The sequence below is a fragment of the Scyliorhinus torazame genome, chromosome 30, assembly GCF_047496885.1.
Source record: "Scyliorhinus torazame isolate Kashiwa2021f chromosome 30, sScyTor2.1, whole genome shotgun sequence".
Classification (NCBI taxonomy): domain Eukaryota; kingdom Metazoa; phylum Chordata; class Chondrichthyes; order Carcharhiniformes; family Scyliorhinidae; genus Scyliorhinus; species Scyliorhinus torazame.
Window position 1 is genome coordinate 11,395,701 of NC_092736.1, and position 27,743 is coordinate 11,423,443.

Here is a 27,743-nt window from a genome sequence, read left to right on the forward strand (position 1 = left end):
AGTCTGCCCCCTTCCCCCTGGGCCGCCATCAACATCCCCCGGGCAGAGGACGGGACCGTGCGCTGCAGTGTCACAGCCGCATGCAGGGATGGTCCGGGTGGATGGTGGTACTGTGGCCATGGGTCAGACATAGTCCAACGATGTAGAGCCAGGAGCTCATCGGAGGCGGGTTGTCATCATCCTCCATGGCCTGCGATAGACACGCGTCCACCCGCAACTGGGTGAGCCCGGCCCGTTGTGCCGCCAGTGGATCGGCAATTGGGGGTGGGGGGGTGGTGTGCATGCGGGTGGGGTGTGTGGGGTTGGGGAGGGGGGTGAGGGTGCTGGGTGGGGTGGATGGGTGGGGGGTGTGGGGTGGTCGGCTGTTGTCATGGTGTGCGGTCTGTGGCCATACTACCCGATTCCCACGCCCATCTAGTCAGTGAAGCGGGCATCTATCAGTCTGTCCCGTGCCCGCTGGGCCAGCCGGTAACGGTGGACAGCCACCCGCCTGTGTCTACCCTGTCTGCCCTGACCATTGCCCCCCATCCCCCTCATCTGGGGAGGACTGGGCCTCTTCCTGCTGCTCCTCCACTCCGCCTTCCTCTGCCTGCGGCACATCGCCCCTCTGCTGGGCTATGTTGTGCAGGACGCAGCACACCACAATGATGCGGCCGACCCTATCTGACCGATACTGGAGGGCGCCCCCAGAGAGGTCCAGGCACCTGAAACGCATCTTCAGCACGCCAAAGCACCTCTCGATCAGTCCCCTTGTCGCTACATGGGCATCATTGTAGTGGTTCTCCGCCTCATTGCATGGCCTCCGTATAGGCGTCATCAGCCACGATCGCAATGGGTAGCCCCTGTCGCCCAGCAACCAGCCCCTCAGCCGGGGATGGCGTCCCTCGTACATGCCGGGGATGGATGACCGCGACAACACGAATGAGTCGTGTACACTGCCTGGGTGACGGGCGCAGACGTGCAGGATCATCATGCGGTGGTCGCAGACCACCTGTACGTTCATTGAATAGGTCCCCTTCCTATTAGTGAACACGGCCCTGTTCTCTGCAGGTGGCCGCACGGCGACGTGCATCCCATCGATCGCGCCCTGGACCATGGGGAACCCGGCAACGGCAGAGAAGCCCACGGCCCGGGCATCTTGGCTGGCCCGGTCCACGGGGAAGCGGATGTAGCGGTGCGCCATGGCATAAAGGGCATCTGTCACTGCCCGGATGCACCGATGCACCGATGTCTGCGATATGCCGGACAGGTCCCCACTCGGTGCCTGGAATGACCCCGTTGCATAAAAGTTCAGGGCCACCGTAACCTTGACGGACACGGGGAGAGGGTGTCCCCCGCCAGTGCCACGCGGTGACAGGTGTGCCAGCAGGTGGCAGATGTGTGCCACGGTTTCCCGGCTCATCCGGAGTCTCCTCCTGCATTCCCGGTCCGTGAGGTCCTGGTATGACTGCCGGGGCCGGTACACACGGGGCGCCCCCGGGTGCCTCCGTTGCCGTGGGGCCGCGACGTCCTCCTCCCCCTCCTCATCCTGTCGGTCAGGTTTCCCTCCAGCCTGGGCGGCTGCCGCCTGCCCCTCTGCGGCAGCCTGCGCCGCCTCTCTGGCACGCTCCTCCTCCTCCTCATCCAGGGCAACATAGACATGAGCGGCTGCCACCACGGCGGCCAACATCGCTGGATGGTCTGAAAACATGACGGCCTGGTGGGGGGGAGGGGAACGACGACATGTCATCATTGCCCATATCCCCTCCTCCCCCCAGCCAGGTGGCATGGACCGCATGGGTCCAAATGTTGGAGGCTGGCACCTGGCCAGGTGGACCAACTCATTTGCCCTCCCATCACCCACCCCGGCACGGACCCCCTCCCCAACCCCCAACCTCCACCCCAGCACGGACCCCCAACCCCCAACCTCCACCCCAGCACGGACCCCCCCCCAACCCCCAACCTCCACCCCGGCACGGACCCCCTCCCCAACCTCCACCCCAGCACGGACCCCCGCCCCCAACCTCCACCCCGGCACGGACCCCCTCCCCAACCTCCACCCCAGCACGGACTCCCCCCAACCTCCACCCCGGCACGGACCCCCTCCCCAACCCCCAACCTCCACCCCAGCACGGACCCCCCCCCCCAACCACCAACCTCCACCCCGGCACGGACCACCCCCCCCCCAACCTCCACCCCGGCACGAACCCCCTCCCCAACCCCCAACCTCCACCCCGGCACGGACCCCCTCCCGGCACTCCCCCGGAGCCCAGCCTACTCTAACCACCCCCCCCCCCCCCCCCCCCGCCGCACACACACACAAGCCGAGACACACCTCTCCTCACGCAATCAGTCTGTGGCCACGCCATTTCCTGCCCAGAGCCAACCCCCCAGGCCGTCACTCACCTCCTCGCTGGTTGGCGTGAGCCTGGAGCACCGGGTCACGCCGATGAAAAGGAGGTTTGATTGACGTCGACGTGAACGGTCATCACGTCGACGGGACTTCGGCCCATCCGGAAGGGAGAATATCGGCAGGCCGAAAATCGGCTGCCTTGCGCAGACCCGTGACATTCTCCGCGGCAGCGGCGCCATTAACGCCCCGCCGACTTTTCTCCCTTCGGAGACTTCGGCGGGGGCGGGATTCACGGCGGCCAACGGCCATTCTCCGACCCGGCGGGGGGTCGGAGAATGACGCCCCTGAATCGGAGGTTGACCACTACTATATTTTTAAATATAAAACGGTTAATTTATTTTCTCACTTTACTTTTTAGTCTTCTGTTTTGCTCTCAACACATTCTTTCTTTCCCACTCTTTGGGCAAAATTTAATAGCCCCTGATGATGCATTTGGAGACTGGTTGTGGGGGCGGGGGGGGGGGGAGGGGGGGGGGGGGGCGGGTGCGGGAGGGGCCGCCGCCACTGGAGGAGCATTTAACCTGGGTGCAGGGGTGGGGGGGGGAGGGGGAAGAGAATGCAAGTTGGGGGTCCCCATAGCCCTCTAGTCTCCACCCAGCTAAGTCCTGGCTGGGAATGGTGGTGGAGGACGTTCCCGCCTGTAAGCTAGCTGAGGCACTTACGATAGCCTCGTCCTGTCATCACTGATATTCCACTAGCGGCTGATGGAAAATTTGACACGTGGGTGGGCGACCCAAAAAGCAAACCCTTGTTTGTTTTGCTTGCAGGCTCTTCGGAGGCAGGATGGGGAGGTGGGGGGGGGGGTGGGGTGGGGGGGGGGGCGGTGGTGCCATTCAAAGGCACTTAGCGGCTGATCAAGGCACCCTGCATTGGAAATGGGGAAGTGTGCTTGCAGCCACACTCCTTTCCTTACTTCCATTCCCCCCCCCCCCCCCAATCCTATGTCCTGACCCCAGTCCACCCTCATGATGTTCAGAAGGGAGGGTCAAAGCGCAGAAGAGTAATAGTAATAGGGGACTCTGTAGTCAGGGGCACAGATAGGTGCTTCTGTGGACGTGAAAGAGACTCCAGGATGGTATGTTGCCTCCCTGGTGCCAGGGTCCAGGATGTCTCCGAACGGGTAGAGGGCATCCTGGAGGGGGAGGGCAAACAGGCAGAGGTCGTTGTACATATTGGTACTAACGACATAGGCAGGAAGGGGCATGAGGTCCTGCAGCAGGAGTTCAGGGAGCTAGGCAGAAAGTTAAAAGACAGGCCCTCCAGGGTTGTAATCTCGGGATTACTCCCTGTGCCACGTGCCAGTGAGGCTAGAAATAGGAAGATAGAGCAGCTAAACACGTGGCTAAACAGCTGGTGTAGGAGGGAGGGTTTCCATTATCTGGACCACTGGGAGCTCTTCCGGGGCAGGTGTGACCTGTATAAGAAGGACGGGTTGCATCTAAACCGGAGAGGAATAAGTATCCTGGCCGCGAAGTTTGCTAGTGTCACACGGGAGGGTTTAAACTAGTATGGCAGGGGGGTGGGCACGGGAGCAATAGGTCAGAAGGTGAGAGCATTGAGGGAGAACTAGGGAATAGGGACAGTGTGGCTCTGAGGCAGAGCAGACAGGGAGAAGTTGCTGAACACAGCGGGTCTGGTGGCCTGAAGTGCGTATGTTTTAATGCAAGAAGTATTACGGGTAAGGCAGATGAACTTAGAGCTTGGATTAGTACTTGGAACTATGATATTGTTGCCATTACAGAGACCTGGTTGAGGGAAGGGCAGGATTGGCAGCTAAACGTTCCAGGATTTAGATGTTTCAGGCAGGATAGAGGGGGATGTAAAAGGGGAGGCGGAGTTGCGCTACTGGTTCGGGAGAATATCACAGCTGTACTGCGAGAGGACACCTCAGAGGGCAGTGAGGCTATATGGGTAGAGATCAGGAATAAGAAGGGTGCAGTCACAATGTTGGGGGTTTACTACAGGCCTCCCAACAGCCAGCGGGAGATAGAGGAGCAGATAGGTAGACAGATTTTGGAAAAGAGTAAAAACAACAGGGTTGTGGTGATGGGAGACTTCAACTTCCCCAATATTGACTGGGACTCACTTAGTGCCAGGGGCTTAGACGGGGCGGAGTTTGTAAGGAGCATCCAGGAGGGCTTCTTAAAACAACATGTAGACAGTCCAACTAGGGAAGGGGCGGTACTGGACCTGGTATTGGGGAATGAGCCCGGCCAGGTGGTAGATGTTTCAGTAGGGGAGCATTTCGGTAACAGTGACCACAATTCAGTAAGTTTTAAAGTACTGGTGGACAAGGATAAGAGTGGCCCTAGGATGAATGTGCTAAATTGGGGGAAGGCTAATTATAACAATATTAGGCGGGAACTGAAGAATATAGATTGGGGGCGGATGTTTGAGGGCAAATCAACATCTGACATGTGGGAGGCTTTCAAGTGGCAGTTGAAAGGGATTCAGGACCGGCATGTTCCTGTGAGGAAGAAGGATAAATACGGCAATTTTCGGGAACCTTGGATGACGAGAGGTATTGTAGGCCTCGTCAAAAAGAAAAAGGAGGCATTTATCAGGGCTAAAAGGCTGGGAACAGACAAAGCCTGCGTGGAATATAGGGAAAGTAGGAAGGAACTTAAGCAAGGAGTCAGGAGGGCTAGAAGGGGTCACGAAAAGTCATTGGCAAATTGGGTTAAGGAAAATCCCAAGGCTTTTTACACGTACATAAAAAGCAAAAGGGTAGCCAGGGAAAGGGTTGGCCCACTGAAGGATAGGCAAGGGAATCTATGTGTGGAGCCAGAGGAAATGGGCGAGGTACTAAATGAATACTTTGCATCAGTATTCACCAAAGAGAAGGAATTGGTAGATGTTGAGTCTGGAGAAGGGTGTGTAGATAGCCTGGGTCACATTGAGATCCAAAAAGAAGAGGTGTTGGGTGTCTTAAAAAATATTAAGGTAGATAAGTCCCCAGGGCCTGATGGGATCTACCCCAGAATACTGAAGGAGGCTGGAGAGGAAATTGCTGAGGCCTTGACGGAAATATTTGGATCCTCGCTGTCTTCGAGGGATGTCCCGGAGGACTGGAGAATAGCCAATGTTGTTCCTCTGTTTAAGAAGGGTAGCAAGGATAATCCTGGGAACTACAAGCCGGTGAGCCTTACTTCAGTGGTAGGGAAATTACTGGAGAGAATGCTTCGAGACAGGATCTACTCCCATTTGGAAGCAAATGGACGTATTAGTGAGAGGCAGCACGGTTTTGTGAAGGGGAGGTCGTGTCTCACTAACTTGATAGAGTTTTTCGAGGAGGTCACTAAGATGATTGATGCAGGTAGGGCAGTGGATGTTGTCTATATGGACTTCAGTAAGGCCTTTGACAAGGTCCCTCATGGTAGACTAGTACAAAAGGTGAAGTCACACGGGATCAGGGGTGAACTGGCAAGGTGGATACAGAACTGGCTAGGCCATAGAAGGCAGAGAGTAGCAATGGAAGGATGCTTTTCTAATTGGAGGGCTGTGACCAGTGGTGTTCCACAGGGATCAGTGCTGGGGCCTTTGCTCTTTGTAGTATATATAAATGATTTGGAGGAAAATGTAACCGGTCTGATTAGTAAGTTTCCAGATGACACAAAGGTTGGTGGAATTGCGGATAGCGATGAGGACTGTCGGAGGATACAGCAGGATTTAGATTGTTTGGAGACTTGGACGGAGAGATGGCAGATGGAGTTTAATCCGGACAAATGTGAGGTAATGCATTTTGGAAGGTCTAATGCAGGTAGGGAATATACGGTGAATGGTAGAACCCTCAAGAGTATTGAAAGTCAAAAAGATCTAGGAGTACAGGTCCACAGGTCACTGAAAGGGGCAACACAGGTGGAGAAGGTAGTCAAGAAGGCATACGGCATGCTTGCCTTCATTGGCCGGGGCATTGAGTATAAGAATTGGCAAGTCATGTTGCAGCTGTATAGAACCTTAGTTAGGCCACACTTGGAGTATAGTGTTCAATTCTGGTCGCCACACTACCAGAAGGATGTGGAGGCTTTAGAGAGGGTGCAGAAGAGATTTACCAGAATGTTGCCTGGTATGGAGGGCATTAGCTATGAGGAGCGGTTGAATAAACTCGGTTTGTTCTCACTGGAACGAAGGAGGTTGAGGGGAGACCTGATAGACGTATACAAAATTATGAGGGGCATAGACAGAGTGGATAGTCAGAGGCTTTTCCCCAGGGTAGAGGGGTCAATTACTAGGGGGCATAGGTTTAAGGTGAGAGGGGCAAGGTTTAGAGTAGATGTACGAGGCAAGTTTTTTACGCAGAGGGTAGTGGGTGCCTGGAACCCGCTACCGGAGGAGGTGGTGGAAGCAGGGACGATAGTGACATTTAAGGGGCATCTTGACAAATACATGAATAGGATGGGAATAGAGGGATACGGACCCAGGAAGTGTAGAAGATTGTAGTTTAGTCGGGCAGCATGGTCGGCACGGGCTTGGAGGGCCGAAGGGCCTGTTCCTGTGCTGTACATTTCTTTGTTCTTTGTTGTTCTCACTCACCCTTGGCCTCAGGTCCCATGTAGATCCTGGGCCTCTGGTGGGCCTGTTGTTGAAAGCGGCCACTGCCGCAGCCTGCAGTAAAGAGCTGCGGGATTCTGGTTGGCTGTTAGGGGTTGACATTTCCACCCTCCCCTCCCCCCCTGAATCCCGGGGGAGGTCTGAAGGTGACCATCAATATGGCGGGTCTTCACCATTGGAGGCCACCTTGCTCCCCAGCCGACGAGCAAGACTCCCATCGCCTGGATTAAAATCCACTTTTTATTTTTCTTTCTAGACCCGATTTGACTAATTCACCTAGATCCAGGCAGCATGGTGGCCCAGTGGATAGCACCGTTGCCTCACGGCGCCGAGGTCCCAGGTTCGATCCTGGCTCTGGATCACTGTCCGTGTGGAGTTTGCACATTCCCCCCGTGTCCACGTGGGTTTCGCCCCCACAACACAAAGGTGTGCAGGGTAGGTGGATTGGCCGCGCTAAATTGCCCCTTAATTGGAAAAAATGAATTGGGGACTCAAAATTTTTTTTTTTTTAAATCACCTAGATCCTTCTCTGTCACACGTCCATTCCTCAATCCTTAAGGATCATTCAGGTCCTGGATGCCCGCAGCTGCCATGTCATCAGCTCGCACTTCCACATATTTTTGAGATAAATAGTGAGGGAAAGAGTCCTCACAGGGAATGCCACACGTGCTAGATCAGTTGTTAATTTTAACTCTGGGATAGATACATTTTGGGTAAGCAAAGATATTAAGGGATATGGGCCAGAGGCAGGTATATGGAGTTAAGCCACAGATCAGCCATGATCTCATTGAATGGCGGGACAGGCTCGAGGGGCTGAATGGCCTGCTCCTGTTCCTATGTACCTGTGTCGGTAATCCTGCAAGATCTGGGCTAATAACTAAATTTGAATTACCCAACACCTTACTTTTAATTTGAGTTAAACAGCCAACAATGTAGGTAAGTTAAGGTTAACCCGCCCGCCTGGAACTATAGTTTTAAGTCGCACACTCCCTGTTTGACCCCAACCATTCAGTAAATCACTGCCGTCCACCGAAACACTTTCCTCTGCTGTTTGGAACAAAACCTACTAGAGCGAGACCGTTTCCAGTTGATGCCAAATAAACACCAAGGACAAGGTTATCTCGTATGTAACTGTAATTGTAGCATTACTAAGAGATTCTGCCATCCAACTGCGAACACATCAGTTGCTTTTTTTCACGGACCGTGTCACGTAAAATACATATGTTGAGGGCAATGCACGTACGGTCTTCAGTGCTCCTTTGTCCAATTGTCCGAACTTCGGACTATCTGTTCCTCTTTTGCAATTCATTCTTGGCTAGTTGCTCTCAATCTTACATGGTTGATGTGCTTTAGCTTCCTCCTTATCATATTTTGACTGCTTTCTAAGTGATTTCCCCATGCCCTGGCACCGCCACAAACTTTGAAACGAAGGGGAAAGGATGGAATTTCGCACGCATTCCCAATTATGAATTTAAAGGAGCACTGTCAGCTTTTACTAACCCGGATGAGGTTCCAGTTAACGGTGCAGAAAACCCATAATTATTTAACCTTGCCAACTGTTGACAATTAATTTGTCTGAAGCGTTTTATCAGGTTGCTAATTCTTAGGACGGCGAGCAAAACAAGATTGTTCCTGGTTGCTCAGAAAGTTAAATGTGTTATGGGCCAGGGTTTAGAGAACCCCAAAGTGTATCATGGAGTTCACCTGACCCACAACTTTTACTAGATTGTGGTATGGGGAGCACACGGCCCACTCTACAGGTGTGGGACAGCAGAAATGGAAAAGTATTTTTTAAAGCAAAACAATGTTTATTCTATGAACTCAAGTTAAGCTTTTTAAAACATACAGTGAACATCTTAGCACCCATCAATTCAAATACAACCCCCAAAGAATACAACACTAAGTAATCCTTTAAGCTTTCCTTTTTAACATGCATACAACTTAAAAACAAAACCTTTAACAGAAGCACATCAGGTTAAAGTCACTGCTGAAAACATTTATAATTCTGAATTCACCAAATGATCAAGAGATAGTCTTTTCATGGCAGAGAGAACAGCAGTACACCTGCTCTGTCTGGCTTCAGCTCCAACACTGAAAACGAAACTAAAACACACCCTGCAGCAAACAGCCAAAAACGAAAGTAAAATGTTGACAGACAGCCCAGCTCCACCCACACTCTGACATCGCTGATGAACACCCATTTCTTAAAGGTACGTTTCTTAAACACCCATTTCTTAAAGGTACTCTCACATGACAAATGTTATACCAGATAAATAAACGCAGGTTGCATTATTGACAAGAAAAAAGAAAATGACAAAATTACTCTGAAGGTCTGGCAACATATGTTGCGCAAGAAAGTTAATATTTCAGGTCAATGACCTTTCACCCTGATGTGACGCTCGGTGTTTTCCATTTTTAATGTCACATGTCCGCCATCCACCATATTCTGCCTTTATGGAACTGATACTTTTTAACAGTTTAAGTGTATTCCCTTCTTTTCTTTTCCAGCTATGTTGGGCAGGTTTCTCCCAGAGAGGGATTTGCAGGCAGGAACAGGAGGAAAATGAGAGAATCTTACAACTGGGCGACTGCCCGAAATGCTCCCACCGATCTTGCCGGAGCCAGGGTCTCATTGGCACTGGCCACCCACCTGGCAGTGGTAAGTAATTAATCAAAATTAATTAAGTGCCCAGTTTGGGGGGGGGGGGCTATTTGGTGACGCAGAGCGGGGTCTTTCCGGTGGCACGTGGACCTCCTTGCTGAGGTCGAAGCCCTGCCTTTGCCTGGAAGTGCCCCCCACCCCCGCCCCTCACCTTGTAATGCGGAGCGGGTGGTGGGGGCTAAAGGTCACAGGCCACAGGTGACCCTGCAGAGGGTCAACAGTAGCCACACCTCCCAGAGAACCTCAACCTCCAGGCTGGTGCAGCTTCTGGGCAATCAAAGCATAGAGAAATCTGATTTGCCCTTCGGCCTGCTCAACCCCATCCCCATCCCTAATTAGACGGGTCTGCTGGATGCATCTTGTTAATTGGTTGCCTCCAGGAAGACCGTGCAAGTGGGTGGGACATAGACACATGGGTGGCGCGGTGTCGCAGTGGTTAGCGCTGCTGTCCCACGGCGCTGAGGACCCGGATTTGATCCCGGCTCTGGGTCACTGTCCGTGTGCAGTTTGCACATTCTCCCCGTGTCTGCGTGGGTTTCCCAAAGGTGTGCAGGGTAGGTGGATTGGCCACGCTGAATTGCCCCTTAATTAGGAAAGAAATGTATATTTAGGACCTCGACACCATTACAGTTCGGCTCCGCTCACTGTTCCTGATGTCAGAACCCCAACACCCACTGGAACATTGAGTCCACAGAGCCTACAGCAAAGATCAGGCCATTCGACCCATCTGGTCTATGTTGGCATTAGTACCCCTCCCATCCCTCCTCACCTCAGCCAATCAGCATTATGCTTCTACCAGGGAATAAAAGACCTTTTTCTTACTGTGTCAACTCCACCTGCCATAAGCTCTGTAATGCTCGCTTTGATGTCATCGAGGGGTAGCATGCCTTGCAACAATAGATCAGCCAGAACTCCGGAATATTCTTTGTCATTTTTGTATCCCAGGTGGAACTGCTTGTATGCTTTTTGTATATAGGTATTTGCTAAAAATGAAGACAGGAAGGATTTATTAAGGCACGACCATTTCACTGCCGCACAGGAATTTTAAAACTAGCGGACTAGCCATCACTCATCATATTTAATACACTTTTCGGTGAATAATTATGCCGCACATTCCATGTGCAGCAGTCTGTACAATCTCCTCTGTGTTTAATTAGCTGCATTGAACGCAATTAAAAAATAAAGCCTTGTATCCTAAAATAAGTGGTTTCAGCATTTATTCGAAGCCCTTCAGTCCCACAGAGACTGATGCCACATAGTCCACTTGGTAAGTTGTTGGGAGTACTGTAGTGATGATAAGATCGGCATTTTTCAAAGGGAGAAACAATCCCCCAGAGCAATTCACCGTAGGCGGCAGGATGGTACGACATCTTGGAGAAAAGGTCCTAAAAAAAAAATCTCATTTTGGCTGAGGTATAGTGTGTAACACATGGAGTCCTCTTGTGTGGTCCCCATCTTAACCCCCTCAAACCCAAGGTTTGCAGATTTGAGAAAACCTGATGCACATTGGTCTAGCTTCCCAACACCACATCCTTGAACGCTTCAAGTTAGAACATAGAACATAGAACAATACAGCGCAGTACAGGCCCTTCGGCCCACGATGTTGCACCGAAACAAAAGCCATCTAACCTACACTATGCCATTATCATCCATATGTTTATCCAATAAACTTTTAAATGCCCTCAATGTTGGCGAGTTCACTACTGTAGCAGGTAGGGCATTCCACGGCCTCACTACTCTTTGCGTAAAGAACCTACCTCTGACCTCTGTCCTATATCTATTACCCCTCAGTTTAAAGATATGTCCCCTCGTGCCAGCCATATCCATCCGCGGGAGAAGGCTCTCACTGTCCACCCTATCCAACCCCCTGATCATTTTGTATGCCTCTATTAAGTCTCCTCTTAACCTTCTTCTCTCCAACGAAAACAACCTCAAGTCCATCAGCCTTTCCTCATAAGATTTTCCCTCCATACCAGGCAATATCCTGGTAAATCTCCTCTGCACCCGCTCCAAAGCCTCCACGTCCTTCCTATAATGCGGTGACCAGAACTGTACGCAATACTCTAAATGCGGCCGTACCAGAGTTCTGTACAGCTGCAACATGACCTCCCGACTCTGGAACTCAATCCCTCTACCAATAAAGGCCAACACTCCATAGGCCTTCTTCACAACCCTATCAACCTGGGTGGCAACTTTCAGGGATCTATGTACATGGACACCTAGATCCCTCTGCTCATCCACACTTTCAAGAACTTTACCATTAGCCAAATATTCCGCATTCCTGTTATTCCTTCCAAAGTGAATCACCTCACACTTCTCTACATTAAACTCCATTTGCCACCTCTCAGCCCAGCTCTGCAGCTTATCTATATCCCTCTGTAACCTGCTACATCCTTCCACACTATCGACAACACCACCGACTTTAGTATCGTCTGCAAATTTACTCACCCACCCTTCTGCGCCTTCCTCTAGGTCATTGATAAAAATGACAAACAGCAACGGCCCCAGAACAGATCCTTGTGGTACTCCACTTGTGACTGTACTCCATTCTGAACATATCCCATCAACCACCACCCTCTGTCTTCTTTCAGCTAGCCAATTTCTGATCCACATCTCTAAATCACCCTCAATCCCCAGCCTCCGTATTTTTTGCAATAGCCTACCGTGGGGAACCTTATCAAATGCTTTGCTGAAATCCATATACACCACATCAACTGCTCTACCCTCGTCTACCTGTTCAGTCACCTTCTCAAAGAACTCAATAAGGTTTGTGAGGCATGACCTACCCTTCACAAAGCCATGCTGACTATCCCTGATCATATTATTCCTATCTAGATGATTATAAATCTTGTCTCTTATAATCCCCTCCAAGACTTTACCCACTACAGACGTGAGGCTCACCGGTCTATAGTTGCCGGGGTTGTCTCTGCTCCCCTTTTTGAACAAAGGGACCACATTTGCTGTCCTCTGGCACTATTCCTGTAGCCAATGATGACATAAAAATCAAAGCCAAAGGTCCAGCAATCTCTTCCCTGGCCTCCCAGAGAATCCTAGGATAAATCCCATCAGGTCCCGGGGACTTATCTATTTTCAGCCTGTCCAGAATTGCCAACACCTCTTCCCTACGTACCTCAATGCCATCTATTCTATTAGCCTGGGGCTCAGCATTCTCCTCCACAACATTATCTTTTTCCTGAGTGAATACTGACGAAAAATATTCATTTAGTATCTCGCCTATCTCTTCAGACTCCACACACAATTTCCCATCCCTGTCCTTGACTGGTCCTACTCTTTCCCTAGTCATTCGCTTATTCCTGACATACCTATAGAAAGCTTTTTGGGTTTTCCTTGATCCTTCCTGCCAAATACTTCTCATGTCCCCTCCTTGCTCGTCTTAGCTCTCTTTTTAGATCCTTCCTCGCTACCTTGTAACTATCCATCGCCCCAACCGAAACTTCACACTTCATCTTCAAATAGGCCTCCTTCTTCCTCTTAACAAGAGATTCCACTTCCTTGGTAAACCACGGTTCCCTCGCTCGACGCCTTCCTCCCTGTCTGACCGGTACATACTTATCAAGAACACGCAGTAGCTGATCCTTGAACAAGCCCCACTTATCCAGTGTGCCCAACACTTGCAGCCTACTTCTCCACCTTATCCCCCCCCAAGTCACGTCTAATGGCATCATAATTGCCCTTCCCCCAGCTATAACTCTTGCCCTGCGGTGTATATTTATCCCTTTCCATCATTAACGTAAACGTCACCGAATTGTGGTCACTGTCCCCAAAGTGCTCTCCTACCTCCAAATCCAACACCTGGCCTGGTTCATTACCCAAAACCAAATCCAACGTGGCCTCGCCTCTTGTTGGCCTGTCAACATATTGTTTCAGGAAACCCTCCTGCACACACTGTACAAAAAACGACCCATCTATTGTACTCGAACTATATCTTTTCCAGTCAATATTTGGAAAGTTAAAGTCTCCCAGAATAACTACCCTGTTACTTTCACTCATATCCAGAATCATCTAAGCCATCCTTTCCTCTACATCCCTAGAACTATTAGGAGGCCTATAAAAAACTCCCAACAGGGTGACCTCTCCTTTCCTGTTTCTAACTTCAGCCCATACTACCTCGGAAGAAGAGTCCCCATCTAGCATCCTCTCCGCCACCGTAATACTGCTCTTGACTAGCAGCGCCACACCTCCCCCTCTTTTGCCTCCTTCTCTGAGCTTACTAAAACACCCAAACCCCGGAACCTGCAACATCCATTCCTGTCCCTGCTCTATCCATGTCTCCGAAATGGCCACAACATCGAAGTCCCAGGTACCAACCCATGCTGCCAGTTCCCCTACCTTGTTTCGTATACTCCTGGCATTGAAGTAGACACACTTCAAACCACCTACCTGAACACTGGCCCCCTCCTGCGACGTCAAATCTGTTGGACCTAATTCCCCTCTATGAATACCACCCACCCACTGCTTCAACATCGTGCTTGAGAGCAAATTTAACCCCAGCATCTTTTCCCCATTACCAACCATCTCCGTAAGCCTTTCTCCACCACCTTCTCCAACCTTAGCTCCGAGAGTGAGGAGCACATGGGCTTATTTGTCGCTACAATTGAGACTATTCTGATAAGCGTCTGTAACTCCCACCCTTGCCCCCGGACCCCCGAGCCAACCTTCTCCATCTGACCAAGTTAACCCCAATGCTGGTCTTCCCCTGAATCTGTATTTCTCTCCCGTTTCTCTGCCTTATGTTGTTCATGAAACCTGCTCCACTGACCCCCATTCTCATCAAATCTTTGGCCATTCGATACGTCTTCGTGGCTCCAACGGATCTATTTTGTCACAATACATGTCCTCTTTTCTTTTGAACCCATCATCATGCCTCCTCTTGCTTCTTCTATCCTTCCAAATGCCTATCCCAACTTCAACCTCCCCATCGTCTCAACTCCATGAACATACTGTCGCCTCTCGTATCCAATTCCTCTGGGACTTCCGGTTTGAATCTTTTCAATTATCTTCTTCGCCCCTGTCCAAAGTGAAAAATGGCAACTTCCTTGACTATAATGTGGGGTCGATATTACATGAGGCGGTACGTTACCGCCCCCCCTCCCCTCCCCCCCCTCCCCCCACAAGCTAAGGGTCAGTTGGCACCACATGAATTCTGGCCCCCAGCAGCGATAACTTATTGGGGTGGCCTTAATTGAATCAGAGTTGGACTTCCACCCCTCAGGGGCAGGAAGTTTCGTCCCAGAGAGTTTTCGGAGCTAATCTAAAAGTTCAACAGCTCTGTAGTCCCTGCAGTGCCAGAAGAGAGGCGTGGCCACTGCTGGGACTACAAGCTATTTTGGCACCTCAACCATTCTGTGAAGGAAGAATGCATTTTCAATGATTTTACATGGGGCGCAGAGTTCAAAGACATGCTGTTGCCCACTTTCATTGAAAGTTGATTTTCCCTCAATGGCCAAGCTTTTTAAAAAAATTATTTCATGGGATGTGGGTGTGACTGGCTAGGCCAGCGCGATTGATGCCCATTCAAGAGTTGCCCTTGAACTGAGTGGCGTTCGGGGCCATTTCAGAGGGCAGTGAAGAGCCAACCACATTGCTGCAGGTCTGGAGTCACATGTAGGCCAGGCCGGGTAAGGACGGCAGATTCCCTTCCCTAAAGGACATTAGTGAACCAGATGGGTTTTCAACGACAATCGACAACGATTTCATGGTCATCTTTGGACTTTTAATTCCAGATTTTTGTTGAAGTCAAAATGCACGATCTGCCCTGGTGGGGATCGAATCGGGGCCCCTCCGGAGCATAACCCGGTCTCTGGATTACTAGTCTTTGAGATCAGTGGGAAAGATAAATGGGGCTGGTTTAGCACACTGGGATAAATAGCTGGCTTTTAAAGCAGACCAAAGTAGGCCAGCAGCACGGTTCAATTCCCGCACCAGCCTCCCCGAACAGGCGCCGGAATGTGGCGACTAGGGGCTTTTCACAGTAACTTCATTTGAAGCCGACTTGTGACAATAAGCGATTTTCATTTTGTCATTTCATACATCATTCAATTGTTAAAATGCGGAGGAGCAGCTCAAGGCCCAATTCTTGGCATTGTCAAACAGGCAAAAACAACGCGCGGAGGACAAACCGGTGGGCCGGAATCTTCCGGCCGGGATTGTCCGGCCCCACCGACGGCCAATCGAGCTGCCGCCGCTGCCGCGGGCGGGGGGGGGGACATCGCACCCACGGCCTGGAGTGGCCCGCTCTCCTTACTGAAAGGGTCGCGCGAACATACCGGAAGGAATAAAACAAAACGAAAAATAGAAATGGCCAGTTTAACCAAGCACAATGGGGAATAGGAATGAATTGAGTCCGCATGTCCCAATCGCTCATTTCCAGATCAATAACAATTCGTCCTGCTTCCCTCACCGTGTGCAAAAATGATATCCCAAGCAGCAACGTGATCCTGCCACACCTTTGCTTTGATTGATTTCAGTAATCCGGGTGGAATGTAAAGCATTGGTGACGTGGATTGGAACATCACTGTGACTGAATCGATGAACTTTTGCGATGCGGGGGTGTGGTGACCCTTCAGCAAGCCCAGGCGCTCTCCATACAGTACATGGCAAACAGCTGTAAACACAAAGGTGGAGACAATGGGGTTTGCTGCATTCTTTCTTGATGAAGCCGCGTAGAAAGCGCTGGCGTTGGATATGTTGGGAGATAAAAGGGGGCTGATCATCTGCCATTACCGACGTAAGGGAAAACGCAATGGGCTCGATTCGGGATGGGCAAGAATGGCTCCCTCTAAAATGTGCAGGTAAAGTGCAAAGAACGGGTGGTCACATCCACGCATTCGGTGCGTACGTGCATCGGAACGCGAGACTCATTAAAATCGAAAATGCTAGAAAAACTCAGCAGGTGCTGCAGCCTCTGGGGAGAGAGAACCACAGGTAGCGATTTGGGTCCAAATGGTTTGCCGAAGGGCCTGTTCCTGTGCTGTATTGTTCTTTAGGGTTTTGGCCAAGGGTGGTATCATGACCGGTACAGGCTTGGAGGGCCAAAGGGCCTGCTCCTGTGCGTATTGTTATTTGACTCTCCTTCACAGTTAACGATAGGTAGAGATGTGATGAGAGGGGGCGGAGCGGGTGCACTGAGCACTGCCATTTACACATTCTGGTCTCATGCCTTAATGCTGCTATCAGCACCTTCTTTAGTCCTTAACACTGCCATTAACACTTCCTTTGTCTTATGCATTAAACATCTTAGTGAAATCTCTCCTAGCTCCCACCAATACTGGCGTACTATTTTGCTCCACCTGGCCTGCCTGCTCTTACTCAGTATCAAATCCATCACATTTCCCCCCCTCTTTGACTTTGGAGAAGAGTCATGGGGACTCGAAACGCAAACTGTTTTCCTCTCCACAGATGCTGCCAGAACTGCTGGGTTTCCCCCCCAGCATTTTCTGTTTTTATTTCAGGTTTCCCGTGCCTGCGGTATTTTGCTTTTATTTCATTTAAATAGAACTGGTGTTCTCCAAATGGGCATTCTTGACAGAGCTCGACAGAGTCACACCAGCGCAACAACGAGTGTTGGCTGTCCGGCAGCACGGTCCTTTGGAGGTTTAGAGAGTGCTGATGTGGTCTCGATTGTGGAGGTTGGGTGAGGCTGCTGGGGGTATGTTTATGTATGGTCTTCGTACCGACAAAAATAGGTTAAGATGTACTTTTCTGTGGCTTCTTCAGCTAGAGGACATATGCAATCCTGTCCCAAAGCAGCCAATGTCATTCTATGCATGTTATAGGAGCTTACTTTGTTTGTTAAACAGGGCCACTGCCTTAAAGAGGCAGCCATTCTGACCAGTCAATAACTGTAAAAAAGGAGGCCGCTCAATAGAATCCCTACAGTGCAGAAAGAGGCCATTTGGCCCGTCGACTCTGCACCGACCCTCTGAAAGAATGCCCACTCTCCCGCCCTAGCCCCATTACCCCACTGAACCAGCCATCTTTGTACACCAAGGGGCAATTTTTGCACGGCCAATCCACCTAACCTGCACATCTTTGGACTGTGGGAGGAAACCGGAGCACCCGGGAGGAAACCCACGCAGACACGGGGAGGACGTGCCGACTCCGCACAGACAGTGACCCAAGGTCGGAATTGAACCCGGGCCCCTGGTGCGGTCAGGCAGCAGTGCTAACCACTGTGCCACCGTGCCGCAATGGGGCTGAATTTGGACATTATGAGGGCACAAATCAGATGGAATCATATTGGCGAATTTTATTACACGCATCCAAAACTAAAGTTGCCATAGTCCCAGATGACCCTAGGCTGCTTTCCCCTTTTGAGGGGAGAGGTGACTGGTGGTGATTTAACCTGGGGGTCACCACATCTCAGGATTCCATCCCTAAACTTCACCTCACTTCCTGTCCCTCCTCGTCTCAGGCGTTCCTTTAAAATCTAGCTCTTTGGCCAGACTTTTAATATCTCCTTTTGTGGCTCAGTATCAAGGTTTGTTCTATAAGTCTGTTCTGCACCGTGGGATTTTTAATTACATTTAACGCTGCTATTATAAAGAAAGTCTTACAACACCAGGTTAAAGTCCAACAGGTTTGTTTCGATGTCACTAGCTTTCGGAGCGCTGCTCCTTCCTCACCTGAGGAAAGAGCAGTGCTCCGAAAGCTAGTGACATCGAAACAAACCTGTTGGACTTTAACCTGGTGTTGTAAGACTTTGTACTGTGCTCACCCCAGTCCAACGCCGGCATCTCCACATCATTAGAAAAAAAAGTGCTGTTGTGGATATTGGGAGCTTGAACAATAGACCTGCATGATAACACTCTGCTATATATAATTTGCACGTGCGAACATTCAGCGGCACTGAACAATGTAGCATTGAGGATTAGATCACAGCAGCAAAGTAGTCAGGATTGTTAATGGGATCCACTTGGTTGGTGAAACGGAAAGGAAGAAATGGAGCTTCTCTTTATTGAGAGAGTTTACTGACTTGTTTTGTCTCCTCCAACATGCCCAGTGGCCCGGCTGTCCCCTATTTATATTCTCTTTTGAATAATACAAATGATCAATGAAACAAACAAATTAATGAGGTGTGACAGTCCTTGGTGGGAAACGAACTAAAACAAAACATCAAAGGAAACTTTTTAAAAATAAATTTAGATGGCCCAATTATTTTTTCCAATTAAGGGGTAATTTAGCGTGGCCAATCCACCTGCTCTGCACATTTTTGGGTTGTGGGGGCGAAACCCACGCAAACACGGGGAGAATGTGCAAACTCCACACGGACAGTGACCCGGGGCCGGGATCGAACCTGGGACCTCAGCGCCGCGAGGCAGCTGTGCTAACCACTGGGCCACCATGCTGCCCACATCAAAGGAAGCTTAACTAACTAAACCAAAGTACCATTCCCTTGGGGTAATGATGCACCGCAGCCCCCCATAGCTCCCACTGGTGACGGAAAGCCAGAATCCCATATTTCTACTCTTTTAAATAAATAAACGATCACTAAGTTAAACACAAATGACAGAGGATGACAGCCCGTGGTGGGGCAAATTCTATTTATGTGTGCTCAATGACGAATAATACCCATCACCTGTTTCTCTTAACTGTAACAATGTAATTCACATGAAATTAACACCAACCAGGGTTGGAACGGGTGCGGAGGCAGATGTTGTAGCCTTCGTCTCGTTGATCGCCCGAAGGCGGATCCTGTTGGGATGGAGAGCAACACCTCCACCCTGTGCCCCTGGCGTGGCGGGGGCACCTGTTGGAATTCTTGACTCTTGAGAAGGTTAAGTTTGAACTGAGGGGAAGGATGGAGGGGTTCTACAATTCATGGGCGTTATTCATTGTGCACTTTCAAGAACTGGATAACATCGAACATTAGTTGGGGGGTGGAGGTGGAGGGGGGGGGGGGGCGATGGGTGTTAATGGCGGCTATGGGTGATTCCTGATTTCTTTTTGTCATTTGTTTATGTGAACATGCGGGCTAATGTTTGAGGGTTTGGCGGGAGGATGGGATCGTTGTTATTGATATGGGGATTGACATTTGTTACTGATTATTGATTATTGTTGGTGGGTGTAAATTTGGGAGAAAATGTAAAAAAGGAGAATAAAACATATTTTTAAAAACCATGAAATTCACAAACCTTTACAATGCCATTGACAAGAGATTAACAAAGGCATCCATTTATCTCTTAGAATTGCTGTTGCCAGGGAAAGCTACGGTTCAGCAATTTAGATCTACATGACTAAAAATTGTTTTAAATTGTTCTGAAGGCTACAACACGCAGATAAGGTGAGGTAATGGCATAACCAAAGTAACGAAGCAATATTGGATCCTTACATTCCAGTGCGAATTTGAAGAGATCGTTTGAGAGATCAACTGTCCAACTCCCTTTCCCAGTCTTCTCAATCTGTTTGTAAACCGTGGACACAAAATCCAGCACCACATCATTGAGAAGCGGCACAAAGTTTTGGATAATTTGAGGTGACATCAGTGCTTTATTTAAAACTAGTCGATCTCTCCTCCATTCTTCCCCACTTCTGTAAGACAGTCACAATACAGGAAAGGTCAATAACAGGGTGTTATGTGGGTGTTACCTAACCTGCACATCTTTGGACTGTGGGAGGAAACCGGAGCACCCGGAGGAAACCCACGCACACACGGGGGAGAACGTGCAGACTCCGCACAGACAGTGACCCAAGCCGGGAATCGAACCTGGGACCCTGGAGCTGTGAAGCACCTGTGCTAACCACTGTGGTACCGTGTTGCCCCGGTATTTTCCCGAAGTGGCACTGTTGGGAGCCTTCGATCTGGTTTGTGCTCTCATAGAACGTGGGTGACGCTAGCAAGGCCAACATTTGTTGCCCTTCAAACTGAGTAGCTTGTTAGTTTCAGAGAACAATTAAGAGTCAACCTCCTTGCTGTGGGTCTGGAGTCACACGGCAGCACAGTGGTTAGCACTGTTGCTTCACAGCACCAGGGTCCCAGGCTCGATTCCCGGCTTGGGTCACTGTCTGTGTGGAGTCTGCACGTTCTCCCCATGTCTGCGTGGGTTTCCTCCGGGTGCTCCGGTTTCCTCCAACAAGTCCCGAAAGACGTGCAGTTAGGTAATTTGGACATTCTGAATTCTCCGTCTGTGCACCCGAACAGGCGCCGGTGTATGGCGACTAGGGGCTTTTCACAGTAACTTCATTGCAGTGTTAATGTGAGCCTACTTGTGACAATAATAAAGATTAATATGATTACACATAGACCAGGTAAGGACCAAATGGGTTTCTTTGATAATCATTTCATGGTCTGATGCAGATTCAGGGTTACTAGCCCAGTAACAATAATAGTCCACCACCACCTCCCCGTGACTAATCCTGTGCAACTGAATCAGAAGGTGACTCTCTCTTCATCTTCCTTGATCTATCTGATGCTTTCAACATCCTTTCCCAATGCCTCTCTCATTGAGCTTCCGAGGTACATGCAATCTCATGGTATCGGCCTAATATTGTGTGAAGACCTTACCATGACAGCAATTTAAGATGGCGGACCGATACTTTCTCAAGACACTTAGGGAAGGGTAATAACAGCAAACTCGGGAAGATTGGATACATTCAGAGACCAATTTAGAAAATAAAATACTCCACCAGTTTCTCATCCCATGCTTACGAGGTTATCACCTATTTGTTTCCCACTCTTCTTCGTCTTCATGCTGCCTTTTGGGTATCATCAGTAAGCAAGGTGCTGACTTTCACTTGTACGCCAAAGACAGCTCGCTATAATTCCCCCCTCTTCTTTTATGATATGAGATGAGGTGTTAAACGGGAGCCCTGACTCTGTTTTCATAAAAGGTTACATTGCGCTATTCGAAGAAGAGCAGGGGAGTTAGAGGCCAATGCCGATTCCTCAACCAACACCTAAAGTAGATTATCTGGTCATTACCTCATTGATGTCTGTTGGAGCTTGCTGTGCATAAATTGGCTGCCCTCATTTCACACGTTGCAACAGTAGCGACGGTTCAAAGATACTTGACTGGCTGCAAAGTTCAATGGGGTGTCCTGAGGTTGTGAAAGGCATTGTATAAATTCCACCTTTTCTTTGACTCTACTGCTTCCCTTGCAGATTCCTCAGTTGTACTCTCTACAAATTGTAACTCTTTGGAAATTCCATTGCCCATGCCTGGGTCTCCCTGGTTGCTGGCTTCCAATCTGTCTGTACATCCAAGTTCAAAATCCTTTTCTTCTTTTGCAGATTGCTTCCTGGACTTGACCAGAAGAACGTGACATAGGAGCAGATGGAGGCCATTCAGCCCACCGAGTCTGCCCCACCATTCAATCAGATCATGACCTATCTGATCATTCTCAACACATTCCCACCTTTTCCCCATACGCTTGAGTCCCTTACTGATTAAAAATCTGTCCATCTCAGCCTTTAAGGAGCCAGCCTTTTCAGCCCTCTGTAGTAAGGGGTTGCACAGATTCACTATACGCTGAAAGAAATTCCTCCACACCTCTGACCTAAATGGGTGACCCTTTACTCTGAGATGATGCCCTCGCATCCTAGACTCTCCCACAAATGGAAACAACTTCTCAGCATCTCCCCTGTCAAGCCCCGAGAATCTTATACGTCTCAATAAAGTTGCCTCTTATTCTCCTTGACGTTTCTACTTCTGCAAACGTATTCAGCCCAGTGTTGCTTGCGATGACTGTGAGAAATTGGTATTGTATTATATGTATCTGTTGCAGTATTGCTTTTAAAAGTCTGGGTCAAGGTGTGTATATATCTGCTGCAGTAAAAAAAATCCTGGTTTAAAAGACAGACAGACATTATGGCTGCAAAAGCTGAAATTAAGGTGTGGTAAACGCGAGATCATAATTCTTCCCAACCATGTATACGTTTACAACAAGAGGCCTAACCCAGGTACCCCCATGCTGGGTTCATGCTGGGTATAAAGCCATGTGTGAGCCACCTGGCGCGATCTGGATCATGCCCTCTCGTGGACTCTAGCTTTTAAAGATGGGACTTAAGAGCAAATTACTGCATTTTAAATTTACAAGATCTCTGCTTTCAAAAACGGACGTGATTAGTTATCCATAAATTCAAACTTACTTCAACAGGATTCCATATTTTTCTTTTCTATGGTCCCTGTAAGCCATCCATGGCTTCACCTTCATCCTCTCTGGAAACAGGCCCTCAGATCTAAACAAGATTGCAGCATCCTCAGGGTTGATGATGTTGACGCTATTGTGGTAACCGATCTTTTCCCTACAAATGAATGGAAAGGGCTTAATGGTTTCTCTTAACTGATTCAAGAAACTGGGTTGAATATAACAAAGTTCTAAACAAATATTCATAATTTGAACTCATTCCAGATGGACAATAACTTTATTTTTGTTATGCAGCACCATTTGTCTCTGTGATCCAACAGGAGTTGGCAACTCATTTTCAATACTCACTTCTCCAGTTCGCGAATGTTCAGTTCAATGTTTGATATGTCATATATTCCACAAACTAGCAATAGGGCTGGTCTGAATGAATCATTCAATGATAGTATCATTGTAGTTATTATGACTAAGTGAATAAATATGTTTTAAATGCTATTGATTCTAAGACTTGGTTGATTAGGAAATCTTAAAGATCCAATTTTCCAAAATTAAAAATATACACTGGAGAAAGAAAGGAAAAACTGAAAATGTTGGATTCTGTACTGTGGGCTTGTTTCCCAGTGATGAGATCTTGAGACCTCTATGTTCAGACATGAAGAGTTTATTGTCTTGAACTATTTGCAGATCCCAGCTTACTGGCATGCAGGGTGGCACTGTCAATTGCTACCAGCTGCCATCAACTGGCACCAGCTGCTTCGAGAATGGTCTCTCTGAGTCTAATACCATGTGACTCTATACACCATACAGTGGGCGGTGCTGTTCTCAGCCTCTCCCCTGTCAAGCGCTGAGAATCTTATACGTCACATGTTAACCCTTGCTTTGCTGAGCACCGTTACATCACAAAGGTATGCAGGCACGCACAGCATCGGAAATGGAATAAAAACAGAAAATTCCGAAAATGTAATTTCTGCCAGTTAGCATCTCAAGTGAGGAATTTAGGCAGTCTGGGTATGAATCCTTTTGCAGGTGAAGTTGCTCTACCTAAAGCGTTAATTTGCCTTTTTAAAATGTTGCTACTGCTGCGCATATCCACCATTTTCTGCTGTCGTTTTGGAAACTAGTGTTTAAAGTAAGTCATCCAATTGTATTTGGCCTTTGGAACCGCACCTACACATAATCCCAGAGATTGTCACTGGAGTTAGATTCTGTGCCTATTCGAATCTGGAATGTAATGAAAGCACATTGGAACACTTTTCAAATTGCAATCGTAAGAGCAGTTCATTATTAATTGCACAACTTCCTTTGCCGTTGGGCTCGGAGTTAATTTTTTGTTTGCAACGTTTCCCGCAGAATTTCCTGTTCCTTTTACTGTAGGTAAAATTTTTTTAAAATAATCTTTATTGTCACAAGTAGGCTTACATTAACACTGCAATGAAGTTGCTGTGAAAAGCCCCAAGTCGCCACATTACGGAACCTGTTCGGGTACACAGAAGGAGATTTCGGGATTATCAGTCGGTACGGGGAATTGACCCTGCGCTGCTGGCCTTGTTCTGCATCACAGACCAGCTGTCTAGCCCACTGAACTAAACCATCCCTGTATAGCACTTTCTCCAATTATGGTATCAAATTATGGCTATTTTCCATTCATGACTTGTTGCTCACTGCAATTTCAGCCACAATGCCTCAGATGTGCGTCCCATTGGGGATATTCGCTATTTGTGGATAATGGAGAAGGAAGGAGAGGATTTTGCGAGGCATGTGTATGAGGTGCATTTGCACATATGGAATCCTGGATGTATTCCCACATTATCCAATTGTCAATGTAGACAGATTGAAGTGCGTAGAACCACGTGTGGCTGAGGAACTACTTTGCCTCCTCCAAGGGCGTAGTGAGGAAGTCACAAAGATGTCATCTCATTAAACAGGCAGGTTCCCAGTAAGGGATGGCACTGTGACTGTCAAGGTGACCAGTGGCCTTATACTTATGCGCAACTGGTTTTCAGAAGCTTGAATCAGGAAACAGGCCATTTCAGAGTGTTTTTGTCTGCACTGGAGTGCTGTTTTGGGCTTCATTAGAGTGTTAAAGTTGGAGTTTGGTGACTGAAGGAGCTCAGTAAAGAGGAAAGGAGGTGATACTTTCATTTTCAACCTTTCCTCAGTCTCCAGTAGCTGGCTCTTACTTTGCTACAGGGGAGAAGCTGATTCATGAGTAACTGGCAAGTTTTTAAAAAAAAAAATATTTTATTGAAAATTTTTGGTCAACCATCACAGTACATTGTGTACCCTTTACACAATAATATAACAGTATAGATAACAATGACCAGATTTATAAACAAAGAATAAATGATATATAACGAAAACGAAAACTAAAACTAAATGGCAACTGCCTTGTCTCAGATAAACACTCTCCAAAAATATGATTTAACAGTCCAATATACAATTATTTATAGCAACGATCTATACATATTATACATATATATTAATAACCCTGAGGCTCCTTCTGGTTCCTCCTCCCCCCCCCCCCCCCCCCCCCGCCCCCGAACTGCTGCTGCTGCCTTCTTCTTTTCCATTCCTTCTATCTTTCTGTGAGGTATTCGACGAACGGTTGCCACCGCCTGGTGAACCCTTGAGCCGATCCCCTTAGGACAAACTTAATCCGTTCCAGCTTTATAAACCCTGCCATGTCATTTATCCAGGTCTCCACCCCCGGGGGCTTGGCTTCCTTGGCTCCAGATTTTGGAAAGGTGCAGAAGTCACAGGGTAGTAGTCATGGGCGACTTTAACTTCCCAAATATTGAGTGGAAACTCTTTCGATCAAATAGTTTGGATGGGGTGGTGTTTGTGCAGTGTGTCCAGGAAGCTTTTCTAACACAGTATGTAGATTGTCCGACCAGAGGAGGGGCAATATTGGATTTAGTACTGGGTAATGAGCCAGGGCAAGTGATAGATTTGTTAGTGGGGGAGCATTTTGGAGATAGTGACCACAATTCTGTGACTTTCACTTTAGTAATGGAGAGGGATAGGTACGTGCAACAGGGCAAGGTTTACAATTGGGGGAAGGGTAAATACGATGTTGTCAGACAAGAATTGAAGTGCATAAGTTGGGAACATAGGCTGGCAGGGAAGGACACAAGTGAAATGTGGAACTTGTTCAAGGAACAGGTGCTACGTGCCCTTGATATGTATGTCCCTGTCAGGCAGGGAAGAGATGGTCGAGTGAGGGAACCATGGTTGACAAGAGAGGTTGAATGTCTTGTTAAGAGGAAAAAGGTGACTTATGTAAGGCTGAGGAAACAAGGTTCAGACAGGGCATTGGAGGGATACAAGATAGCCAGGAGGGAACTGAAGAAAGGGATTAGGAGAGCTAAGAGAGGGCATGAACAATCTTTGGCGGGTAGGATCAAGGAAAACCCCAAGGCCTTTTACACATATGTGAGAAATATGAGAATGACTAGAGCGAGGGTAGGTCCGATCAAGGACAGTAGCGGGAGATTGTGTATTGAGTCTGAAGAGATAGGAGAGGTCTTGAACGAGTACTTTTCTTCTGTATTTACAAATGAGAGGGGCGATATTGTTGGTGAGAACAGTGTGAAACAGATAGGTAAGCTCGAGGAAATACTTGTTAGGAAGATGTGTTGGGCATTTTGAAAAACTTGAGGATAGACAAGTCCCCCGGGCCTGACGGGATATATCCAAGGATTCTATGGGAAGCAAGAGATGAAATTGCAGAGCCGTTGGCAATGATCTTTTCGTCCTCACTGTCAACAGGGGTGGTACCAGGGGATTGGAGAGTGGCGAATGTCGTGCCCCTGTTCAAAAAAGGGACTAGGGATAACCCTGGGAATTACAGGCCAGTTAGCCTTACTTCGGTGGTAGGCAAAGTAATGGAAAGGGTACTGAAGGATAGGATTTCTGAGCATCTGGAAAGACACTGCTTGATTAGGGATAGTCAGCACGGATTTGTGAGGGGTAGGTCTTGCCTTACAAATCTTATTGAATTCTTTGAGGAGGTGACCAAGCATGTGGATGAAGGTAAAGCAGTGGATGTAGTGTACATGGATTTTAGTAAGGCATTTGATAAAGTTCCCCATGGTAGGCTTATGCAGAAAGTAAGGAGGCATGGGACAGCGGGAAATTTGGCCAGTTGGATAACGAACTGGCTAACCGATAGAAGTCAGAGAGTGGTGGTGGATGGCAAATATTCAGCCTGGATCCCAGTTACCAGTGGCGTACCGCAGGGATCAGTTCTGGGTCCTCTGCTGTTTGTGATTTTCATTAATGACTTGGATGAGGGAGTTGAAGGGTGGGTCAGTAAATTTGCAGATGATACGAAGATTGGTGGAGTTGTGGATAGTAAGGAGGGCTGTTGTCGGCTGCAAAGAGACATAGATAGGATGCAGAGCTGGGCTGAGCAGTGGCAGATGGAGTTTAACCCTGAAAAGTGTGAGGTTGTCCATTTTGGAAGGACAAATATGAATGTGGAATACAGGGTTAACGGTAGAGTTCTTGGCAATGTGGAGGAGCAGAGAGATCTTGGGGTCTATGTTCATACATCTTTGAAAGTTGCCACTCAAGTGGATAGAGCTGTGAAGAAGGCCTATGGTGTGCTCGCGTTCATTAACAGAGGGATTGAATTTAAGAGCCGTGAGGTGATGATGCAGCTGTACAAAACTTTGGTAAGGCCACATTTGGAGTACTGTGTACAGTTCTGGTCGCCTCATTTTAGGAAGGATGTGGAAGCTTTGGAAAAGGTGCAAAGAAGATTTACCAGGATGTTGCCTGGAATGGAGAGTAGGTCTTACGAGGAAAGGTTGAGGGTGCTAGGCCTTTTCTCATTAGAACGGAGAAGGATGAGGGGCGACTTGATAGAGGTTTATAAGATGATCAGGGGAATAGATAGAGTAGACAGTCAGAGACTTTTTCCCCGGGTGGAACAAACCATTACAAGGGGACATAAATTTAAGGTGAAAGGTGGAAGATATAGGAGGGATATCAGAGGTAGGTTCTTTACCCAGAGAGTAGTGGGGGCATGGA

General features: G+C 48.6%; 1 protein-coding gene across 2 annotated transcripts in view; it reads right to left on the bottom strand.

Moving 5' to 3' along the window:
- The window catches only part of LOC140404374 (cholesterol side-chain cleavage enzyme, mitochondrial-like), a 45,337-nt gene that overhangs the window by 9,185 nt on the left and 8,409 nt on the right, over window positions 1-27,743 (bottom strand). For both annotated transcript variants that reach the window (XM_072492812.1, XM_072492810.1), the window contains exons 2-5: window positions 22,714-22,869; window positions 19,957-20,156; window positions 16,027-16,230; window positions 10,428-10,588 (exon numbers count right to left, since the gene is read on the bottom strand). In XM_072492812.1, the coding sequence (XP_072348913.1) occupies window positions 10,428-10,588; window positions 16,027-16,230; window positions 19,957-20,156; window positions 22,714-22,869 (721 nt within the window). The remainder of the gene's footprint in view (window positions 1-10,427; window positions 10,589-16,026; window positions 16,231-19,956; window positions 20,157-22,713; window positions 22,870-27,743) is intronic.